General features: G+C 38.0%; 1 protein-coding gene across 2 annotated transcripts in view; it reads right to left on the reverse strand.

The window, feature by feature from the left end:
- NUBPL (nucleotide binding protein like) overlaps nucleotides 1-20,634 on the reverse strand; it is a 214,477-nt gene that overhangs the window by 171,221 nt on the left and 22,622 nt on the right. The window contains exon 1 of one of the 2 annotated variants that reach the window (XM_039247127.1): nucleotides 15,772-15,822. The exons of the other annotated variant lie outside the window; for it this stretch is intronic. Coding sequence (XP_039103058.1) covers nucleotides 15,772-15,802 — 31 coding nt within the window. The 5' untranslated portion in view covers nucleotides 15,803-15,822. Of the gene's footprint in view, nucleotides 1-15,771; nucleotides 15,823-20,634 lie in introns of those variants that run through there. 2 annotated transcript variants of the gene reach the window in all.

Consider the following 20,634-nt stretch of genomic DNA (forward strand, 5'->3'; position numbering starts at 1 on the left):
ATTTCTATCCTGTGCAAAGCCAAGGACCCTCTTAGCTGGTCCTATGGGGAAGTCCCAACTCTGGGACTCAATATCATCCTAGAATTTCACCTCTTTTCCCGATCTTTTATCATGGCACCTACAAAAAAAAAAAAAAAAACTACCACAAAATAATAAATGTCAATAAAAACAAAATACTCTAAGTGGTATTTTTTTGCTCTGTTACTTAATGTTTAATGCTATTTACAAGTTTTATAAAAACTTGAAAAGGTTAGATCCCAGGTTTCAAACTGATCTCCTTAAAGTCAAGTCAAGTAAAATAACTTAGCTTTTTAAGTTTGTTTTCATGAAACAAGGACGCAAATAAATGGGTACTTGCAAACTAAGACTGCTGGGGTCAATTTTTTCATCACTAGATCTTCAAGTTTCCTTTGAAATGTTAAGGAGAATCTATCAACTATTTGTCCTCTCTCCTATAAGAAAACCATGACTGCCTAAAGGTGAACACTTGGTATCAAGGTTCAAGACAAAACTGAGGATCTGCCCTAAAATTTGTTATGGTAGAAACAGATTTTATGCATACCTAGATGGTTGTTAATATGCATTATCACATAAGAATAAAGGCAGGGGTGCCTGGGTGGCTCAGTCAGTTGAACTTTGGGCTCTGGATTTCAGCTTAGGTCATGATCTCATGGTTCATGAGTTCAAGAACTACATCGGACTCTAAGTGTGGAGCCTGCCTAGGATTTTCTCCCTTTCTCTCTGCCCCTCCCTCTCCCTCCACCTCACTCTCTCAAATTAATAAACTTTAAAAAAAAAAGGGGGAGTGGTCAGGAGGGAGATTACAAGATTTTAGAGGTCCTCTGTTTCTGAGAAAATGGAACTAAGGAGAACAAAGAATCTTCTAGGGGTGTCTGGGTGGCTCAGTCAGTAAAGCATCTGACTCCTGATTTCAGCTCGGGTCACGATCTCACAGTTCACAATATTGAACCCCACATCAGGCTCTGAGCCGACAGCCTGCCTGGGATTTTCCCTCTCGCTCTCTCTCTGCCCCTCCCCCACTAGCACTCTCTCAAAATAAACATAAAAAAAAATCTTCTATGTGTTAGGTTTTCTGAATACTCTCTCTAGAGTAGTTATTCACTGACCTAAACTTAGTACCAAGGCTTACGTATATCAAAAAGGAAACAGGAGAGGAAGGTATGAAGATCAGGAGGAAGAGACAAAAGAGGAAGGATGAAAGGGGCAAAGGCAGAGAAAGAGAGAGGGAGGTAAAGACAGAGGGGAATTAATCAGCAATTTTCATTAAGAACCTGGATAAACTAGGCCTCTACAGCCTAGTGGCTGTAGAATCAGAAATTTAGAGCTCTGTGGACAAATCGGAATTTAGAGATTTTAAAAAAACTTTAGAAAGCAAAAAAATAAAATAACAAAAAAGAAAATTTTTAGAAAGCATGCCATCCTAAATTACCCAAATAAACACCTAAACTTCCCTTAATTATACCTCCCCATTGCTTGAATTCCTTCTTGATGCCAGGCATCCTAAAACGTTTTATTTACATTTCTCACTGACTCCTCAAAGCAATTATGCTAGGTGGTGCTGGGCTTATTTATAGATGAGAAACTATAACGAGAACTTTAACAAGCTCTGACTACAAAAGACTTAGTAGGGGTCAGTATACTTTTCCCTAGAGGGCCAAACAGTACTATTTTAGGCATTGTGAATCATATGATCCTCAACTACTCAACACTACCACTGTAGCACCAAAGCACAGACAATATGTACATGAATGAGCATAGCTGTGTTCCAATAAAAATTTTTTAAAAAATTAAAAAAAAAAGAGAGGATTCAGTCCACAGGTCACAGTCTGCCAAAACTGATTTAGAAAATAAGCTTTTTATGACCAAATTATTCAATCACCCAACAATCTGAGTTTTGCCAAGAGCAGGTAGGACACAGTCATCTCTTTCAGTGTCAGAAGAACTATATCAGTAAAGACTTACTTCCATATTTTTTTTTAATTTTTTTTTTTTAATTTATTTCTAGGAGAGAGAGACAGCGTGAGCAGGGGAGGGTCAGAGAGGGAGTCACAGACTGAAACAGGCTCCAGGCTCTGAGCTGGCAGTCAGCACAGAGCCCGACGTGGGGCTCGAACCCACGAACTGGGAGATCATGACCTAAGCGAAAGTCGGATGCTTAACCGACTAAGCCACCCAGGCGCCCCTTACTTCCATATCTTTAATTGGGTAGTTTTTAAAAACAATGAAGAGCACCCTTTAAATGTGGTTTCACTGGAACTAAGCATGTCTTGCTTAGATTTTATATATCAAGAATAAAATTGGTGTCCATTAAACGAAAACACCAAGCCTATACTAAGTAAAACATGTCATCCTTAAAATTCGCATAGCTTCTGGACCAGTAAAATTTCCATACCTACACAAATAGCTTAAACAAACTTTCAACTCTAGAATTCAATAATGTTCAAAAGGTGCCAAATAAACTTCATTTGTTTTTTACAATTTACTTCATTATTTTTAAATAGGCTCTTATTATACATGTATAAATAGTCTTCAAATTTAAATTTTCAAAGACAGTTTTATACTGTAGGACATAAATGAGCAAGGTAGAAACTATAAATAAATATATGCAGCTGGGTGTCTAACTAGCTAAGTTTTATTAATCCTTCCACCTTGTTCCTCCTAAAATAATTATATATAGTCAAGAAAGCTCCAATTAGGACTTCTCTTACATTTAATTGCAGCCAAGCTCAAAAGAATAATCACTACAAAAGCCTCACTAAATATACAACAGATAAAATGATTATTAACAAAAATAACTATAAACTTACTATTGTAAAATATGATTGCCCAATCTTTAATATTACCATAAATGTATGCTAGTACCTAACATTATATTCTTTTTCTGATTCTTTTGCAGTTCACAAACTCTAGCAGATGCCATAAAACAAGACAGGTCAAAATCAAACCACAAAATACTATTTAACTTTTGAGATTTGTTTCTTTATAATTCATAATACCCTGTGAAAACTAAAAGGTAGCAGACTTGCTCAGATGATTATACTGTTTCATTACTACTGTGTGAAAGCTGCAATTTGAGGGTCTACAAGTCCTATTTTCTTGTGTTAAGTTTCAAAGGCACCTGAACAACAGCTACTCTTTGCTTTGCTCTTTCAACAGAATTTATATTAAACATTATAAAACTTCATGATGTGTTCCTTCTATCCATGTCATCTGCTAATAGAACCCATCAAAACAACATTTTAGAAGAATCTCACTCAATTATTTCTAAGTAAACACTCATTTAAGACTACAGCCTATCTAAAGTTTATCCTTTCCATAGAAGTATCCAGTTAATGATGCAGCCCCTCTGGAAAACAGTGTGGAGGTTCCTCAAAAAATTAACAGTAGAACTCCCCTATGACCCAGCAATAACACTGCTAGGAATTTACCCAAGAGATATAGGAATGCTGATGCATAGGGGCACATGTACCCCAATCTTCATAGCAGCACTCTCAACAATAGCCAAAACGTGGAAAGCCTAAGTGTCCATCAACTGATGAATGGATCAAGAAAATATGGTATATCTATACAACGGAATACTGCATGACAATGAGAAAGAATGAAATCTGACCATCTGCAGCAACATGGATGGAACTGAAGGGTGTTACGCTGAGCGAAATAAGTCAGGCAGAGAAGGACAGATACCATATGTTTGCATGTATAGGTGGATTAGGAGGAACTTAACAGAGGACCAGGGGGAAGGAGAAGGGGAAAAGCAGTTGGAGAGAGGGAGGGAGGCAAACCATGAGAGACTCTTGAATGCTGAGAACAAACTGTGGGCTGATGGGGGTGGGGGAGAGGGGAAGGGGGGTGATGGGCATGGAGGAGGGCACTTGTTCGGATGAGTACTGGGTGTTAGATGGAAACCAACTTGACAATAAACTATTTAAGAAAACAAATAAGAAGTATCTAGTTAAGAATCATATGATTCTGTGCACATTACATTCCACATAATCTTGGATTGGCATTTGGAATTTAGAGTTGAGTCAAGGCTCTTTCCTCTCCTTCTGCCTCGCTTTAAGTCAAGCCGCCATTCATAAGAATCTCAATCTCTTGGTAGAGAAAAATATGTTTCTTAATTCTATTAGCTAAGATTATATAAGAATTTGATTAAGAGGCCAGAAAGGAGTGGTGAGATACATTCAATATGATGAATCAGAAAAATATGCAGTCAAGGGGCACCTGGGTGGCTTAGTCGGTTAAGCGTCCGACTTTTGCTTAGGTCATGATCTCGCAGTTCGTGGGTTCCAGCCCCGCGCTGGGCTCTGTGCTGACTGCCGGCTCAGAGCCTGGAGCCTGTTTCAGTCTGTGACTCCCTCTCTCTCTGACCCTCCCCTGCTCGTGCTGTCTCTCTCTCTCTCTCCTAGAAATAAATAAAACATTTAAAAAAAAAAAAAAGAAAAATATTCAGTCAAGAATTCTTTATCCAGCAAGGCTGTCATTCAAAATAGAAGAAGAGATAAAAAGTTTCCCAGAAAAACAAAAACTAACGGAGTTCATGACCTCTAACAAAGCCTTGCTAGAAATTTTAACGGAGGCTCTCCGCGGGAGAAAAGATGAAACAAAACAAAAAAGACCAAAAGCAACAAAGACTAGAAGGGACCAGAGAGAACTACCAGAAATTCCAAGTCTACAGGCAACATAATGGCAATAAATTCTTATCTTTCAGTATTCATTCTAAATGTCAATGGACTAAACACTCCAATCAAAAGGCATAGGGTGACAAAATGGATAAGAAATCAAGATCATCTGTACGTTGTTTACAAAAGACCCATTTGAGACCTAAAGACATGTTCAGAGTTGGAAAGTAAGGGGATGGAGAACCATCTATCATGCTAATGGAAGACAAAAAAAAGCCAGAGTAGCCATACTTATATGTGACGATCTAGATTTTAAAATAAAGACTGTAACAAGAGATGAAGAAGGGAATTATATCATAATTAAGGGGTCTATCCACCAAGAAAATCTAACTATTGTAAACATTTAGCCTAAATGCTAATAATCACCAGCTATTCCCCTTTATCTGTCTCATCTCATCCTCTACACTCCTCCCCCATTTCACTCCACTCCACACAGACTTCTCGCTTGCAGTGTCTTAAACACACCAGGCATGGACCTGCCTTTTGCAGCTTTTCCTTCAGCCTAGAATTCTGTTCACCCAGATACCTCCCTGGTTCTCTCCATCACTTCCTTCAAATCTTACATCAAACACTACCACAAAGTGAGGCTGTCACTGGCCACCCTATCGAAAAATGCAACTCCCTCATCATTATATTGGACATTTCCCATTCCCTTCCTGCTTCTTCCTTCTTCTCAGAACCTATACCAATATTTAACATCCTGTACATTTACTTATTTGTCTTGTTTATTATGTCTCCCCAGTAGAATGTTAATGCCACTAGGGTAAGGATTTTTGTAAATTTTGTTCTACTGTACCTAGTACCTAGAACCTAGAACAGTACACAGTCATGCAGATACCATATTCCACCCCAAGAAGTTCTGATTCAGAAGGTCTAGGCTGGGGGGGTCCAACAAACTGCATTTGTAACACTCTAAGGTATAGGATGACTATAATGTGAGAAATAGTAATATAGATAATACAGGAAAAAACAAGACAAACTTTTGCTGTAAGGGCCCAAGGCTTGGGACCAACAGGATCATGGTAGTGTCAATTTAAAATAATCAACAGTAACACTGAACAGCTCAAAAATACACACGCGCGCGCACACACACACACACATATAAAACAGTGTTTAACATTCTGCCATATGGGTGAATAGTCACATATTGCATGGGACATATGTATATAAAAATTATTCATTATTTATCTGAAATTCAAATTTAACTGAGTGGGTGTCCTATATTTTTATTTTCTAAATCTAGCAACCCTACCCTGGCATCTCTCAACAGTGCAGTCAGAATGATTCAGTTGAAACATACATCAGACTGTGCGTGCTCAAAACCCTCACTAACCCCCCAATCTCCCCTCATTTCACTCTTGTAAAAACCAAAGCCCTTGTAACAATTCACCACGCTCCATGTAATCTAGCCAGTTCCCCAACCCCCTAACTCCCAACCCTGTTAATTTTCATCACATTTTATTACACTCCACTTCTTACTCCAAGAGCCAAGTGCCTTTTTACTATTCCTTGAATAGAAAGCTAGACATGCTCCTATCCACCAGCCCTTAAACTGGCTGTTCCTTTTGCCCGACATTCTCTTTCCTCAGATAGTCATGAGTCCATTCTCTCATTTCCTTCAACTCTCTGCTCAAACGATCTTAAATGCAGCCTACCCTATTTTTTTTTATTTTTTTCTTTCATAGTTTATTGTCAAGTTAGTTTCCATATAACACTCAACGCTCATCTCAACAAGTGCCCTCCTCCATGTCCATCACCCACTTCCCCTCTCCCCACCCCCACCAGCCTCAGTTTGTTCTCAGTATTCAAGAGTCTCTCATCAGCCTCCCCTATTTTAAATCGCAAATCCACCTTCACCCTCAAGCACTGCCCCAGCCCGGATCATTTTTATCACTTTCTCTTTAGCTTACTTAATTATGATGTTTATTATCTATTTACTATAAACTCCATAAGGGTAGAGATATCCCCAAGCACCTAAACCAGCAGACATTAAGTAAATATTGGTTCTGTGAATGGATAGATGGGTGAAGGAGCTAATAAATGAATGAAAAAAAAAACCTCCATCTGTTCGTGTATAGGTTATCAGGATGGTTACTATAGTCCCTAAAGTCCCTCTCAAGCTTTAATATTCTATGATTTCATGAAAGTCCCTCTTCTGATACTTCTATACACAGACCTTTTAAGTTAAGATTTATTTTTTTAAATGTTTTTATTTATTTCTGAGAGAGACAGTGTGAGCAGGGGAGGGTCAGAGAGAGAGGGAGGTACAGAATCTGAAACAGGCTCCTGGCTGTGAGCTAGCTGTCAGCACAGAGCTCGACGCGGGGCTCAAACCCACGAAAAGTGAGATCATGACCTGAGCCGAAGTCAGACGCTTAACCAACTGAGCCACGCAGGTGTCCCTAAGTTAAAAGATTTAAAATGAGATAATATAACAGTAGATAATTTAAAAGTATTCTGGTATTAAAAAAAGGGTCATACGAATATCATATGTTTGCACGTATAGGAGGATTAGGAGGAACTTGACGGAGGAACAAGGGGGAGAAGAAGGGCGGAAATGGTGGGGGAAAGGGAGAGAGGCAAACCATGAGAGACTCTTGAATGCTGACAAAAACTGAGGACTGATGGATGTGGGGGGGAGGGGGGGATGGGCATGGAGGAGGGCACTTTGCGGATGAGCACTGAGTGTTATGTAGAAACTAATTTGACAATAAACTATTTGTAAAAAAAAAAAAAAAAAAGGGTCATAATTTTCCTTGCAACCTATTCCTAAAAATCTTTGAAAACAAAAGCCACAAACATGGTATGAGAGGGCTCACTAAAAAGACAGCAACTTTTAAACCTACAGACTAGCAAGAATAGGTTCAGTAGGGTTTCAAATATAAAAGGGCTGCATTAGAATTTTGTTGTGCCTTTTGTTTTCCTTTCCAGAGCAAGATAAGTAACATATTCTTTAACAAGAAGCAATCTCTTAAGTTCTACATTTTCATCTAATAGGTAACAGAGAAAGTGAATTAGGGGCAAAACAACTAAGATTAAGAAAAGAAAAACCTTAAATCATTGGCATGTATAATTCAAGGGGGGGAAGTACTGGGGAGCCTGGGTGCCTCAGTCAGTTAAGCATCTGATTTGTGATTTTAGCTCAGGTCATGATCTCACAGTTGGGAGATCAAGCCCCATGTCAGGCTTTACACTGGGCAGGGAGCCTGCTTAAGATTCTCTCTCTCTCTCTCTCTCTCTCTCTCTCTCTCTCTCTCTCTCCCTCCCTCCCTCCCTCCCTCTCTCCCTCCCTCCCTCGGTCCTTACCCCATGCTCGCTTGCATGCTCTCTCTCTCTGTCTCACTCTCTCTCAAAATAAAATTAAAGTACTGATGCCCTTAGTAAAGACTTCAAATACAGAAAATTAGAAAGCCATCTATCACCATGGTAATATATAAAATGCAGGAAAAGTTACTTCTAGATTCTAATCCCCAAAAATAAGTCTTCTTATTTGTGACATCAACCAGTTTTTTGCCAGAATCCAAGCCTACAAACCTAGAAACCTAACCAACAAACCTTTCCCAAACCAGATAAAGTACTGCAGAAAAAGCACTGAAAATCAACAGCAATTAATTTATGTTCTTAATTCTTAACTAAACTGCAATGCGGAGGGGTGCCTGGGTGGCTCAGTCAGTTAAGCGTCCGACTTTAGCTCAGGTCATGATCTTATGGTTGGTGGGTTTGAGCCCTGCGTCGGGCTCTGTGCGGACAGCCACCTCAGAGCCTGGAGCCTGCTTCAGATTCTGTGTGTGTCTCTCTCTCTGACCTTCCCCTGCTCGCTCGCTCGCGCTCTCTCTCTCAGAAATAAATAAAACATTAAAAAATTTTTAATAAAAATAAAAAAAACAAACTGCAATGCAAAGAAAAGCATTTCTAATTCTGAAAGCAACTCTTTCAAAGAAAAGCAATACAGCTATCACAAGAATTGGATGTAAACAGAGCATGTGATCCACACTCCAGACTCAAGATTGTAGAAGCCAAGTAGCTGGTTTTGAAACTCATTTCTTCATATATACTCTGCTCACTTCCTCTTAGTGGTCCTTCCAATACTGCCCTGCTGAGCATTAAGGGCCATCTTATTCCTAAAGGAGATTGGATGGGGAAAATAATTTACTAAGAAAAAAGAATGAGAGAAGTAAAATGAATCTGTGAGAGCCAAGTTAGGGAGGAGGCAGGAAGATAATTAAGAAAAAGAGATTTTTCTGTGAGCAAGATCTGGATGACTTCTTATTGGACAGAATCAGATCCTGAAATTCAAAGGATATGCAACAGTTTTGCCACCAATATGTTATATGTGAAATCAAACTAAGAAAAAATATACCAAATGAAAAATTGGGGTATGTGTTCTACCTCATAATCAAATTCAGCAACTTCCATTAACAAAGTGAGAGAATGAATTACTGGCAGCAAACTGCATTTCCCAAAAGAAATGTAAAAGGTAGGCCAAAGGGTACTGAGGGGGAAACACCCAGCCAATAGCTTCTTTAGAACTATTCAAAACAAATTTGCTATTGCTTCTAATTGGAAATCTCAAAGCATGGTGTGCATAAAGCTTCCTAAACCATGCAGAAAATAAAGGAGAAAAGCAGTTTGAGGTTTTTTACCTATCTGAAGATTATCATATAAAACAGTAGTTTTATTTTATCATGTTGGGTAAGGGTGGTGCACTATGTCTGTATGCTTATGGAGGAGGGGGAAGAGCTAGTAAAGAAAAATTCCTATCAGAACAATGGTTTTAGGACCTAGTTTAACACTTCCATCCCCTCTGTTACATAATTAATTTTTAAAAATTACCTTATCTCTCATTTTAATATTTGATGCTAAGTTCCTCACTCAGTACTCTGAATTATTATTTTTTTTAATTAGATGTATTTAAATTGTTTTCTTTCTTTCATAGTTTATTGTCAAGTTGGTCTCCATCTAACACCCAGTGCTCATCCAAACAAGTGCCCTCCTCCATGTCCATCACCCCCTTTTCCTCCCCCCCACCCCCATCAGCCCTCAGTTTGTTCTCAGCATTCAAGAGTCTCTCATGGTTTGCCTGCCTCCCTCTCCCCAACTATTTTTCCCTTTCTCCTCCCCCATGGTCCTCCGTTAAGTTCCTCCTAATGCACCTACACGTGCAAATATATGGTATCTGTCCTTCTCTGCCTGACTTATTTTGCTCAGCATAACACCCTCAAGGTCCATCCACGTTGCTACACATGGCCAGATTTCATTCTTTCTCATTGCCATGTAGTATTCCATTGTATAGACGAACCACATCTTCTTGATCCATTTGTCTGTTGATGGACACTTAGGCTCTTTCCACATTTTGGCTATTGTGGAGAGTGCTGCTATGAGCATTGGGGTACATGTGACCCTATACATCAGCACTCCTGTATCCCTTGGGTAAATTCCTAGCAGTGCTATTGCTGGGTCACAGGGGAGTTTCTATTGTTAATTTTTTGAGGAACCTCCACACTGTTTTCCAGAGGGGCTGCACCAGTTTACATTCCCACCAACTGTGTAGGAGGGTGCCCGTTTCTCCACATCCTCGCCAGCATCTAGAGTCTCCCGATGTGTTCACTTTAGCCACTCTGACTGGCGTGAGATGGGATCTCAGTGTGGTTTTTATTTGTATTTCCCTGATGATGAGGGACGCTGAGCATCGTTTCATGTGTCTGTTGGCCATCTGGATGTCCTCTTATTCTTTTTTTTTTTTAACTTAAATCCAAGTTAGTTAACATATAGTGCAATAATGATCTCAGGAATAGAATTTAGTGATTCATCACTTACATATAACACCCAGTGCTCACCCCAACAACTGTCCTCCTTAATGCCCCTCGTCCATTTAGCCCATACCCCCACCCAATGCACCTCCAGCAACCCTCAGTTTGTTTTCTGTATTTAAGAGTCTCTCTGTTTTTATCTCTCTCTCTCTGTTTTTATATTATTTTTGCTTGCCTTCCCTTATGTTCATCTGTTTTGTATCTTAAATTCCACATATGAGTGAAGTCATAGGGTATTTGTCTTTCTCTTATTTCGCTTAGCATAATACATTCTAGTTTCATCCACATTGTTACAGATGGCAAGATTTCATTCTTTTTTTTTTATCACCGAGCAATATCCCATTGTGTGTGTATAAACACACACACACACACACACACACACACACACACACACACACACACCTCTTCTTACCATTCATCAGTTGATGGTTATTTGGGCTCTTTCCATACTTTGACTATTGTCAATAGTGCTACTATATACGTTGTGGTGCATGTGTTCCTTCAAAATAGCACTCTTGTATCCTTTGAAGAAATACCTAGTAGTGCAACTGCTGGATCGTAGGGTAGTTCTATTTTTAATTTTTTGAGAAACCTCCATACTGTTTTACAAAAGTACTCTGAATTATTCTTATAAAATATGCTACAGAGGTAGATGCACATGTCTTAAGTCAATTAACACTATTAATATTCATTAGTGGTTATCCATCAGCATACATAAATATTTATATTTTCTATAAAATGTAAGAACCTTGAAGATTTAGATAATTAACTTAATCAAAGATAGCATCCAGACCATGAGTAAAAATATCAATTTTGAAATATCACCTAGGTACCATTATGATCATCACCTATAAAATGATTTTATAAACCATATAGATAGGTTATATACTTAAACATATGTTTATATAGTATATTATATAGTATGTAAAAATTATAAATTAATTTGAATTAAATAGCTCTTGCAATATACAGTATATTTTTAAATATCTCAGTTACCTCTCAATACAGTATTTTATTTTTTTTTGTTTGTTTGTTTTTGTGTTTTTTTTTTATTTATTTCTAGGAGAGAGAGAGAGAGANTTTATTTATTTCTAGGAGAGAGAGAGAGAGAGAGCGTGAGCAGGGGAGGGTCAGAGAGAGAGGGAGTCACAGACTGAAACAGGCTCCAGGCTCTGAGCTGGCAGTCAGCACAGAGCCCGATGCGGGGCTCGAACCCACGAACCGCGAGTACATGACCTAAGCAAAAGTCGGACGCTTAACCGACTAAGCCACCCAGGCGCCCCCTCAATACGGTATTTTAAAGATCAGTAACAGATTTTTTTTTCAAAACATTACCCTACTCAAAGTTCAAAAATAGTTAATCTGTTAATTCTAATGCCAGGTAGCAAAAATGTTTTTCTGATAAATGAAAATTAACAATACTTAATACCATATGAATCACATAAGTGATTACTATTTTCAGGATTTTTTAATAACTAACATATTAAAGTCATAGACTATATACAGAAGTAATCTAGGATTTGAATCACTAAATAGATGGGTGATCACAGATAACTTGCTAACCTCATTAAACTTCAGTTTATTACCTACAAAATAAAGATTAAGAAGATACCAACCTTATAGGAGTTCTATGAGATTATAGAACAATGTGAATTCACTAAATTTAAAGAGGAGCTAACAGTTATACAGTACTACAGGTCAAGCACTTTCTAGAGACTTTATATATGTTAGCTTATTTAATCCTCACAACGACCTTTGAAGTAGGTGCATAATAATCCTCAATGAAGAAACCAAGGCACAGAAAGGCTAGTAGTCTGCCAAAAGTCAGGCAGTGTCAAGTGCTGAACTGGGACACAAACTCAGGCAGCATGCTTTCAGAGTGGACTGGTAGCACTACAACCTGCTGCTCTGTCCAATGAGACAAATTAAGTCAAATTCCAGTGCAAAGTAAGTTGTCAATGTTAGTGCCTTTCTTCCCTTCCACCAAGACCCCTTCATGCACTAAAAGAGGAAAAATAAGCACTCATTCTCAGCAAGTAGTCATTTCCCACACACGACAACCATCCAAACCAGCATTCTAATTATTAGAATATTAATAATTCTAATTATTAACCCAGACAACTACATAAGCTTTGAGAATAACAAAATGATCCTTATTACTTTCATCTGAATTGATATTGCTTTTTGTTTTGTAAAAGCAAGAACTATGCCTAGTTTAAGGTTTTATATGAGATCACTGTGAGAAATAGCCTCTACTAAATATTAAGTAACATATTCACAGAAATTGGATTTAGGGTTTTTGGTATATTAACTGATGTTTAAGTTATATAGTTATATAGATTGCACAGAAAAGATGCAGCCAAAAATGCAGTTAAGAAAATAAACAAAGACCCATATGCTCAAGCCTGGAAGATACCCAGCTGGGCCAAAAGGAAATCAGCTATTGGTAACAACGGATACTAAGCAACAAGAGAAACAATTTATTATATTTTGCTTAATTGCTTTTTGTTATAGCTGTACAGAAATCTGTCTTTCTTTGCTAAGTCAAATGTACAGTACTTATTACAGGCTAAGACAAAAAATAGTGAGTTACTGAATCTTTACTATGTGTATTATTATATTAGGCACATTATGTGTATAGCCCTTATTTTACAACTCTGTAAAGTAGCTATTAATGTTAGCATGCCCTGTTACTCAACTACAGACCCCAACAGTTAAAACCAGAAATAGACAATACTACTTCACTCATGCTCTAACTAAAAACCATTGTGCTTACTTCTAACTGCACTTTCTTGCAGCACTAACAAGACATTTTTCAATGACTAGAACATTCTAACCACCAGACCAGAAGAGCCCTCACGTCAAGAGGATGTCTAGACCACACCACACACATGCTCTTCCCTGCCCATAATCGTGGGCTGAACACACAAGGATGTCCACCCATAACCATGTATTCTCTGCCGGCTCTCCTGCCCCTGAATATCTCCTATAAAACGCTAGATGTCCATCTTGGAGAAGTCAATTGTTAAGACTTGAGACTGCCACCACTCCTAGCTGCCAACAACTGAAATAAATTTCTCCAGTCATCTCTTGAATAACTGGCTTCTCTCAAGACAAGTTTATCCAAGTTTCTTCAGCAACAGTACTGGCAAATCCAGCCAGCAGCTATGCTTTCAACTTGTCCAGCCCTCTCGAGATTACCCAGGATGGAACAGTTGGACATGGCAGCACCAGGGCTCACCCATTCATTTCCTGAATTAGCAACTGTGATACATCATTCAGTAACATTAATATTATTAATATTATATCACTATTACTACATATTTCACAAAGGAGGGGCCTGAGCTCTTAGAAGTCAAATGCCTTGCCCAAGTTCACACAGCCAGTAAGTGCAGGGCTGGGATTCAAATTCAAGTTTGCCTGAAACCAAAGTCCATGCTTTTTCCTACCAAATATATCCAAACCTAGCTGTGCATCAGAATTACCTGGGGATCTTGTTAAGAAAATTGATGGTCAAATCCCAGAACTAAAAATATCAATTCCCAGAGATTCTGATTTAATAAGCTCCCCAGGTGATTCTTCAGCAGTAAGCTGGCACTGGTCCTAGGAGTAGGACTTAAAAACCCCCATGCTACTTCCACTGCCTCCTCCATGTTCCATTCCATTAGTGATCAGAAAGTAAGAACATAGGGTCCTAGGCATCAAGTTTTATGATCAATAAATGTTATTAATAGAGTAAGGATTCAATTCCATTTTAAATTGGGAAATACATTTTGGTAAATGGCATCATCATCTTTTCTTTTTTTTTTTTTTTAATTTTTTTTTTAAATGTTTTATTTATTTTTAGGAGAGAGAGAGAGACAGACAGCGCGAGCAGGGGAGGGTCAGAGAGACAGGGAGTCACAGGCTGAAACAGGCTCCAGGCTCTGAGCTGGCAGTCAGCACAGAGCCCGACGCGGGGCTCGAACCCACGAACTGCGAGATCATGACCCAAGCACAAGTCGGACGCTTAACCGACTAAGCCACCCAGGCGCCCCGGCATCATCATCTTTTCATTCACCACCAAACCTAGAGTTGTCTTTAATCCCTCCTTCTTTTCTAATCTGTCTCCTAAATCTGCCTCTTCCTTTGCCATTTTACTACTAACTACAGGATATGAGCATCTGTGGATACTCCTGGTTGCTACTCCCTGGAAACTCCTACGCCCACCCGTTCTTCTCAAAGGCAGAGCTCACTTCCCACTATTAAGGTGGAAAATGTCAGATTACCCACTTTCCCTTGGAGCTAAATCAGTCATGAAATACAGTCCTGGATACTAAAACTTCAGAGTGCCTGGCAAAAGTTTTCTGCCCTAACAACAGCAACAACAAAAAAGTGAAACGGCACACTCTTGTTCTTCCTCTTTGTGACTGAATGAGACAGCCATCTTGTGACCATCAGGATTAAGCCAAAAGAAATGCAGAAATGCTACCTGTTATAGTTGGGCTGCCTTTAACCAACTCTAACTTCCACATTTCTTGTTATGTGAAATAATAAATCCCCTTTTTAAGCCAATTTTAGTTTATAAATCAACTCTCACTCTGGCTACTGTGACAGCCAATCTATTGCAATTGCCTCCAATCTGTCTCTGATTTGTTGTTCAGCATCACTACAAATCTCACCTCTGAAAAGCACAGATTTTATCATGTATTATATACTAATAGCAAACTTTTTAATGTATCCCAGTGCCTACAGGACAAAATCCAAACTCTTTTACATATCATAAGCATCCAGTCTTTTTTCCATTGGATTCCCTCCAAGCCCTCTTGTCCAAATATACCATACCCTATACTATATAGATTACTTCTCACTCAAAACACTTTATAATTACCTCTTTGCTCACATAATTCCTTCAACCTAGAATTTTCTTCTTTTCTTCTATTTTTCTACCTGCGAACATTCTACCTAATTTTCAAAGTACTGCCTCTGCTTAAAAATGAAATTAAGGGGTGCCTGGGTGGCTTAGTCGGTTAAGCGTCCGACTTTCGTTTAGGTCATGATCTCGCGGTTCGTGGGTTCGAGCCCCGCGTCGGGCTCTGTGCTGACTGCCAGCTCAGAGCCTGGAGCCTGTTTCAGAGTCTGTGACTCCCTCTCTCTCTGACCCTCCCCTGCTCACGCTGTCTCTCCCTCTCTCCTAGAAATAAATAAAACATTAAAAAAAATTTTTTTAATGAAATTAAGTTCTCTCCACTTTGGTATTAACATACTCTGTTTATACCTACCAACTGCTGTGCTTGCCATCCTCTTCCTCATATGTAAAATAAATATGTGTATATAACTTGCCCACAAGGCTGGAAACTCTGTAAAGGTACCACCCCTGAGCAAACGCAGTGTCTGATACAACATGGTCCTTGGACTGTTCAAATGAAGTGGTCCATAATCACTCAGGCATTCTCAACTACACTGCTTAGGAGCCAAAAAAGATGGAGACCATATTTTAAAAGGAAAGAAAAATTGTAACAAAAATATTTGGTGTATTTGTAAAAATTATCTTTGTGGAACCTCAAAATCTTTTTGAACTTAGGTACAAAGTAAAATGATATAACTGTTAATTGGTAAATAAGAACCAGAAAAACAAAGTAAAGCCTTGGAAAATGCTTAAAATACTTATTAGTATATGCCATGTCATCTCTATTCATAACAGCTTCTTAAATTCTGTTTGCCAATAAACCGCCCAGGTTCAATTTCATCACTATTTCAGTGTTATCATTTACTTTTAGAAAAACTACTGGGAAACACAATTCAAAACCAAAATGGGAAACCACTTCACATTCACAAGGATAACTATAATCAAAAAGACAGATAGTGGGACACATGGGTGGCTCAGTCAGTTAAGTGTCTGACTTCCACTCAAGTCATGATCTCGTGGTTCATGAGTTTGAGCCCCGCATCAGGCTCTGTGCTAACAACTCAGAGCCTGGAGCCTGGAACCTGCTTTGATTCTGTCTCCCTCTCTCTCTTCCCCTCCCCCACTCTCACTTTGTCTCTCTCTCTCAAAAATAATAAACAATTTTTTAAAAAAGACAAAAAGCTGGGGCATCTGGGTGGCTCAGTCAGTTAGGCATCTGACTTCTGCTCAGGTCATGATCTCATGGTTCGTGGGTTCAAGCCCCGTGTCCGGCTCTGTGCTGACAGCTCAGCTCAGAGCCTGGAGCCTGCTTCAGATTCTGTGTCTCCCTCTCTCTCTGACCCTCCCCCACTCATGCTCTCTCTCTCGCTCTCTCTCTCTCTCTCTCCTAGAAATAAATAAAAACATTTAAAAAATTATTTTATTTTTTTTTAATTTTTTAAAATGTTTTTATTTATTTCTAGGAGAGAGAGAGAGAGAGAGACAGCGTGAGCGGGGGAGGGTCAGAGAGAGAGGGAGACACAGACTCTGAAACAGGCTCCAGGCTCAGAACTGGCAGTCAGCACAGAGCCCGACGCGGGGCTAGAACCCACGAACCGAGAGATCATGACCTAAGTGAAAGTTGGATGCTTAACCGACTAAGCCACCCAGGCGTCCCTAAAAAATTATTTTAAAAGACAAAAAGTAAGTACTGGTAAGGATGTTGAAAATTTGGAATCTGCTGGAAGAACTGTAATTCTTCAAATGGTTAAACAAAGAGTTGTAACATGACCCAGAACACCTGTCAGGTGTATCCCCAAGAGAACAGAAAGTATATGTCCACACAAAAACTTATATACAAATATTCATAGCAGTATTATTCATAATAGCCAAAAAGTAGAAAAAACCCAGAGGAGCATCAACTGTTGAAATGGATAAATAAAAAGTGGTATATTCATATAATGGCCCATTACTCAGCTATACAAAGAAACGAAGGATGAAAATAAGCTACAACATGGATGAATCTTGAAAACATAATGCTAGGTGAAAACATCTAGTCACAAAAGACCATTTATTGTATTATTCCATTTATATGAAATGTCCAAGTAGGTAAATCTATAAAGACAGAAAATAAATTACAGATTACATAGAACAGGAGTACATGGGGAAATAGAGGCTAAAGATACAGGTTTTTTTTGGAGTAATGATTATGCTCTAAAATTGATGGTAATAGATGTACAATTCTGCGAGTATATTAAGAGCCACTAAATGGTACACTTATAACAGATGAATTATATGGTATGTGAATTTTATCTCAATAAAACCATTTTAAAAACTGGTAGAAATGAAAACACAACAGTCCAAAATCTTTGGGATGAGGCGAAAGATGTTCTAAGAGGGAAGACAGTAATACAGGTGATCATCAAGAAGTTAACAAAAATCTCAAACAATCTAACTTTATACCTAAAGAAGTTAGAAAAAGAAGAACAAACAAAACTCCAAAACAGGAGAAGAAATAAAATAATAAAGATTAGAGCTGATATAAGTGAAATAGAAGCTTTAAAAAAAAGGAAGAGAATAGATCATTCAAACCAAGACTTGGTTCTTTAAAAAGATCAATAAAATTGATAAATCTTCAGCCAGACTCATCAAAACGAGAGAGAGAGAGAGGATTCAAATAAACAAAACCAGAAATGCAAGAGGAGAAATAACAATGACAACACAGAAATAAAATCATAAAAGAATATTATGAAAAAGTATGTATCAACAAACTGGACAACCAAGAACAAATGAACAAATTCCTGGAAACATAAAATTTTCCAAAACCAAATCAAGAAAAAATAGAAAATTTGAACAGACCAATTACCAGCAATGAAATTGAATTCGTAATCAAAAAAATCCCAACAAACAAAAGTCCAGGACCATGTGGCTTCACAGCTGAATTCTACCAAACAACTAAAAAAGAGTTAATACTTATTCTTCTCAAAGTATTCCAAAAAACAGAAGAGAAAGAAAAATTTCCAAATTCATTCTGTGAGGCCAGCATTACCCTAATACCAAACCCAGATAAAGACACTACAAAAAAAGAGAACTACAATCCAGTATCTCTGATGAAGATACATACAAAAATCTTCAACAACATATTAGCAAACCAAGTCCAACAATACATTAAAAGAATAATTCACCACAGGGCACCTGAGTGGCTCAGTCTCTTAAGCATCAGACTCTTGATTTTGGCTCAGGTCATGAGCTCATGGTTTGTGCTGTCTCCCTGGGACTCCCTGTCTCCCTCTCTGTCTGCCCCTCCCCTGCAATCACTCTATCTCTCTCTCTCAAAATAAATAAACACTAAAAAAAACAAAATCGTTCACCACATTCAAGTAGGATTTATTCTCGGAATGCAAGGGTGGCTCAATATTCATTAATCTATCAATGTGATACATCATATCAATTAGAAAAGATAAAAAGCGATATGATCATTTCAATAGATGCAGAAAAAGCATTTGACAAAGTACAATATCCATTCATGATAAAAGCCCTCAAAAAGGTAGTAGAGGGAACATAGTAAAATCCATATATAAAAAACCCACAGTTAAAGGTGAAAGGTGAAAAACTGAGAGCTTTCTCTCCTAAGATCAGGAACAATACAAGGATGTCCACTTTCACCACTTTTCTTCAACACAGTACTGGAAGTCCTACCTATAGCAATCAGATAAGAAAAAGGAATAAAAGACATTCAAATTGGTAAGAAAGAAGTAGGACTTTCACTATTTGCAGATGACATGATATTCTATATAAAAACCCCAAAAGACTCCACCAAAAACCTATTAGAAATGATTAATGAATTTAGTAAGATTACAAGATACAAAATTCACTGCATTTCTAAACACTAATAATGAAGCAATAAAATTAGAAATTGATAAAGCAATCCCACTTACAGTTGCACCAAAAATAATAAAATACCTAGGAATGAACTTAACCAAGGAGGTAAAAGACTTGTACTCTGAAAACTACAGAACACTGATGAAAGAAATTGAAGACAACACAAATGGAAAAATATTCCACGCTCATCAATTGGAAGAACTAATACTGTTTAAATGTCTATACTACTGAAAACAATCTACAGATTTAATGCAATCTCTATCAAAATATCAACAGCATTTTTCACAGACTAGAACAAATAATACTAAAATTTGTATGGAATCACAAAAAACCATGAATAGCAAAATAATCTTGAAAAAGAAAAACAAAGCTGGAAGTATCACAATTCCAGATTTCAAGTTAGACTACAAAGCTGTATACTACGAAAACTGTATGGTACTGGCACAAAAACAGACACAAAGATAAACAGAACAGAACAGAAAACCCAGAAACAAACCCATGATTATATGACCAATTAATCTTTGACAAAAGAGGCAAGAATATGCAATGAGAAAAAGAGTGTCTCTTCAACAAATGGTGCTAGGAAAACAGGACAGCTACATGCAAAAGAATGAACCTGGACCACTTTCTTAACACCATACACAAAAATAAACTGAAAACAGGCTAAGGGTCTAAATGTGAGACCTGAAACCGTAAAAATCTTTGAGGAGAGCATGGGAAGTAATTTGTCTGATGTCCACCATAGCAACTTTTTTCTAGATATGTCTCCTATGGCAAGGAAAATAAAAGCAAAAGTAAACTGTTAGAACTACATCAAAATAAATAACTTATGCATGGCAAAGGAAACAATCAACAAAACTAAAAGACAACCGGGGCACCTGGGTAGCTTAGTCGGTTAAGCGTCCGACTTTCGCTTAGGTCATGATCTCACGGTTCTTGGGTTCAAGCCCCGTGTCGGGCTCTGTGCTGACTGCCAGCTCAGAGCCTGGAGCCTATTTCAGAGTCTGTGTCTCCCTCTCTCTCTGAGCCTCCCCTGCTCACGCTGTCTCTCTCTCTCTCTCCTGGAAATAAATTAAAAAAAAAAAAAATCCAGCTTTAAAAAAAAAACACAAAAAAAAACTAAAAGACAACCTACTGAATAGCAGAAGATATTTGCAAATGACATATCAAGTAAAAGGTTAGTATCCAAAATATATAAAGAACTTATAAAACTCAACACCAAAAAATAAATAAATAAATAAATAAAATAACTCAATGAACAAATGGGCAAAAGACACAGACATTAAAGAAGACATGCAGATAGCCAACAGACACATGAAAAGATGCTCAATATCACTCATCATCAGGAAAACAAAATACCATCTCACTCCTGTCA

Source organism: Hyaena hyaena, unplaced genomic scaffold (genome assembly GCF_003009895.1).
Source record: "Hyaena hyaena isolate Hyena2069 unplaced genomic scaffold, ASM300989v1 scaffold_291, whole genome shotgun sequence".
Lineage (NCBI taxonomy): Eukaryota > Metazoa > Chordata > Mammalia > Carnivora > Hyaenidae > Hyaena > Hyaena hyaena.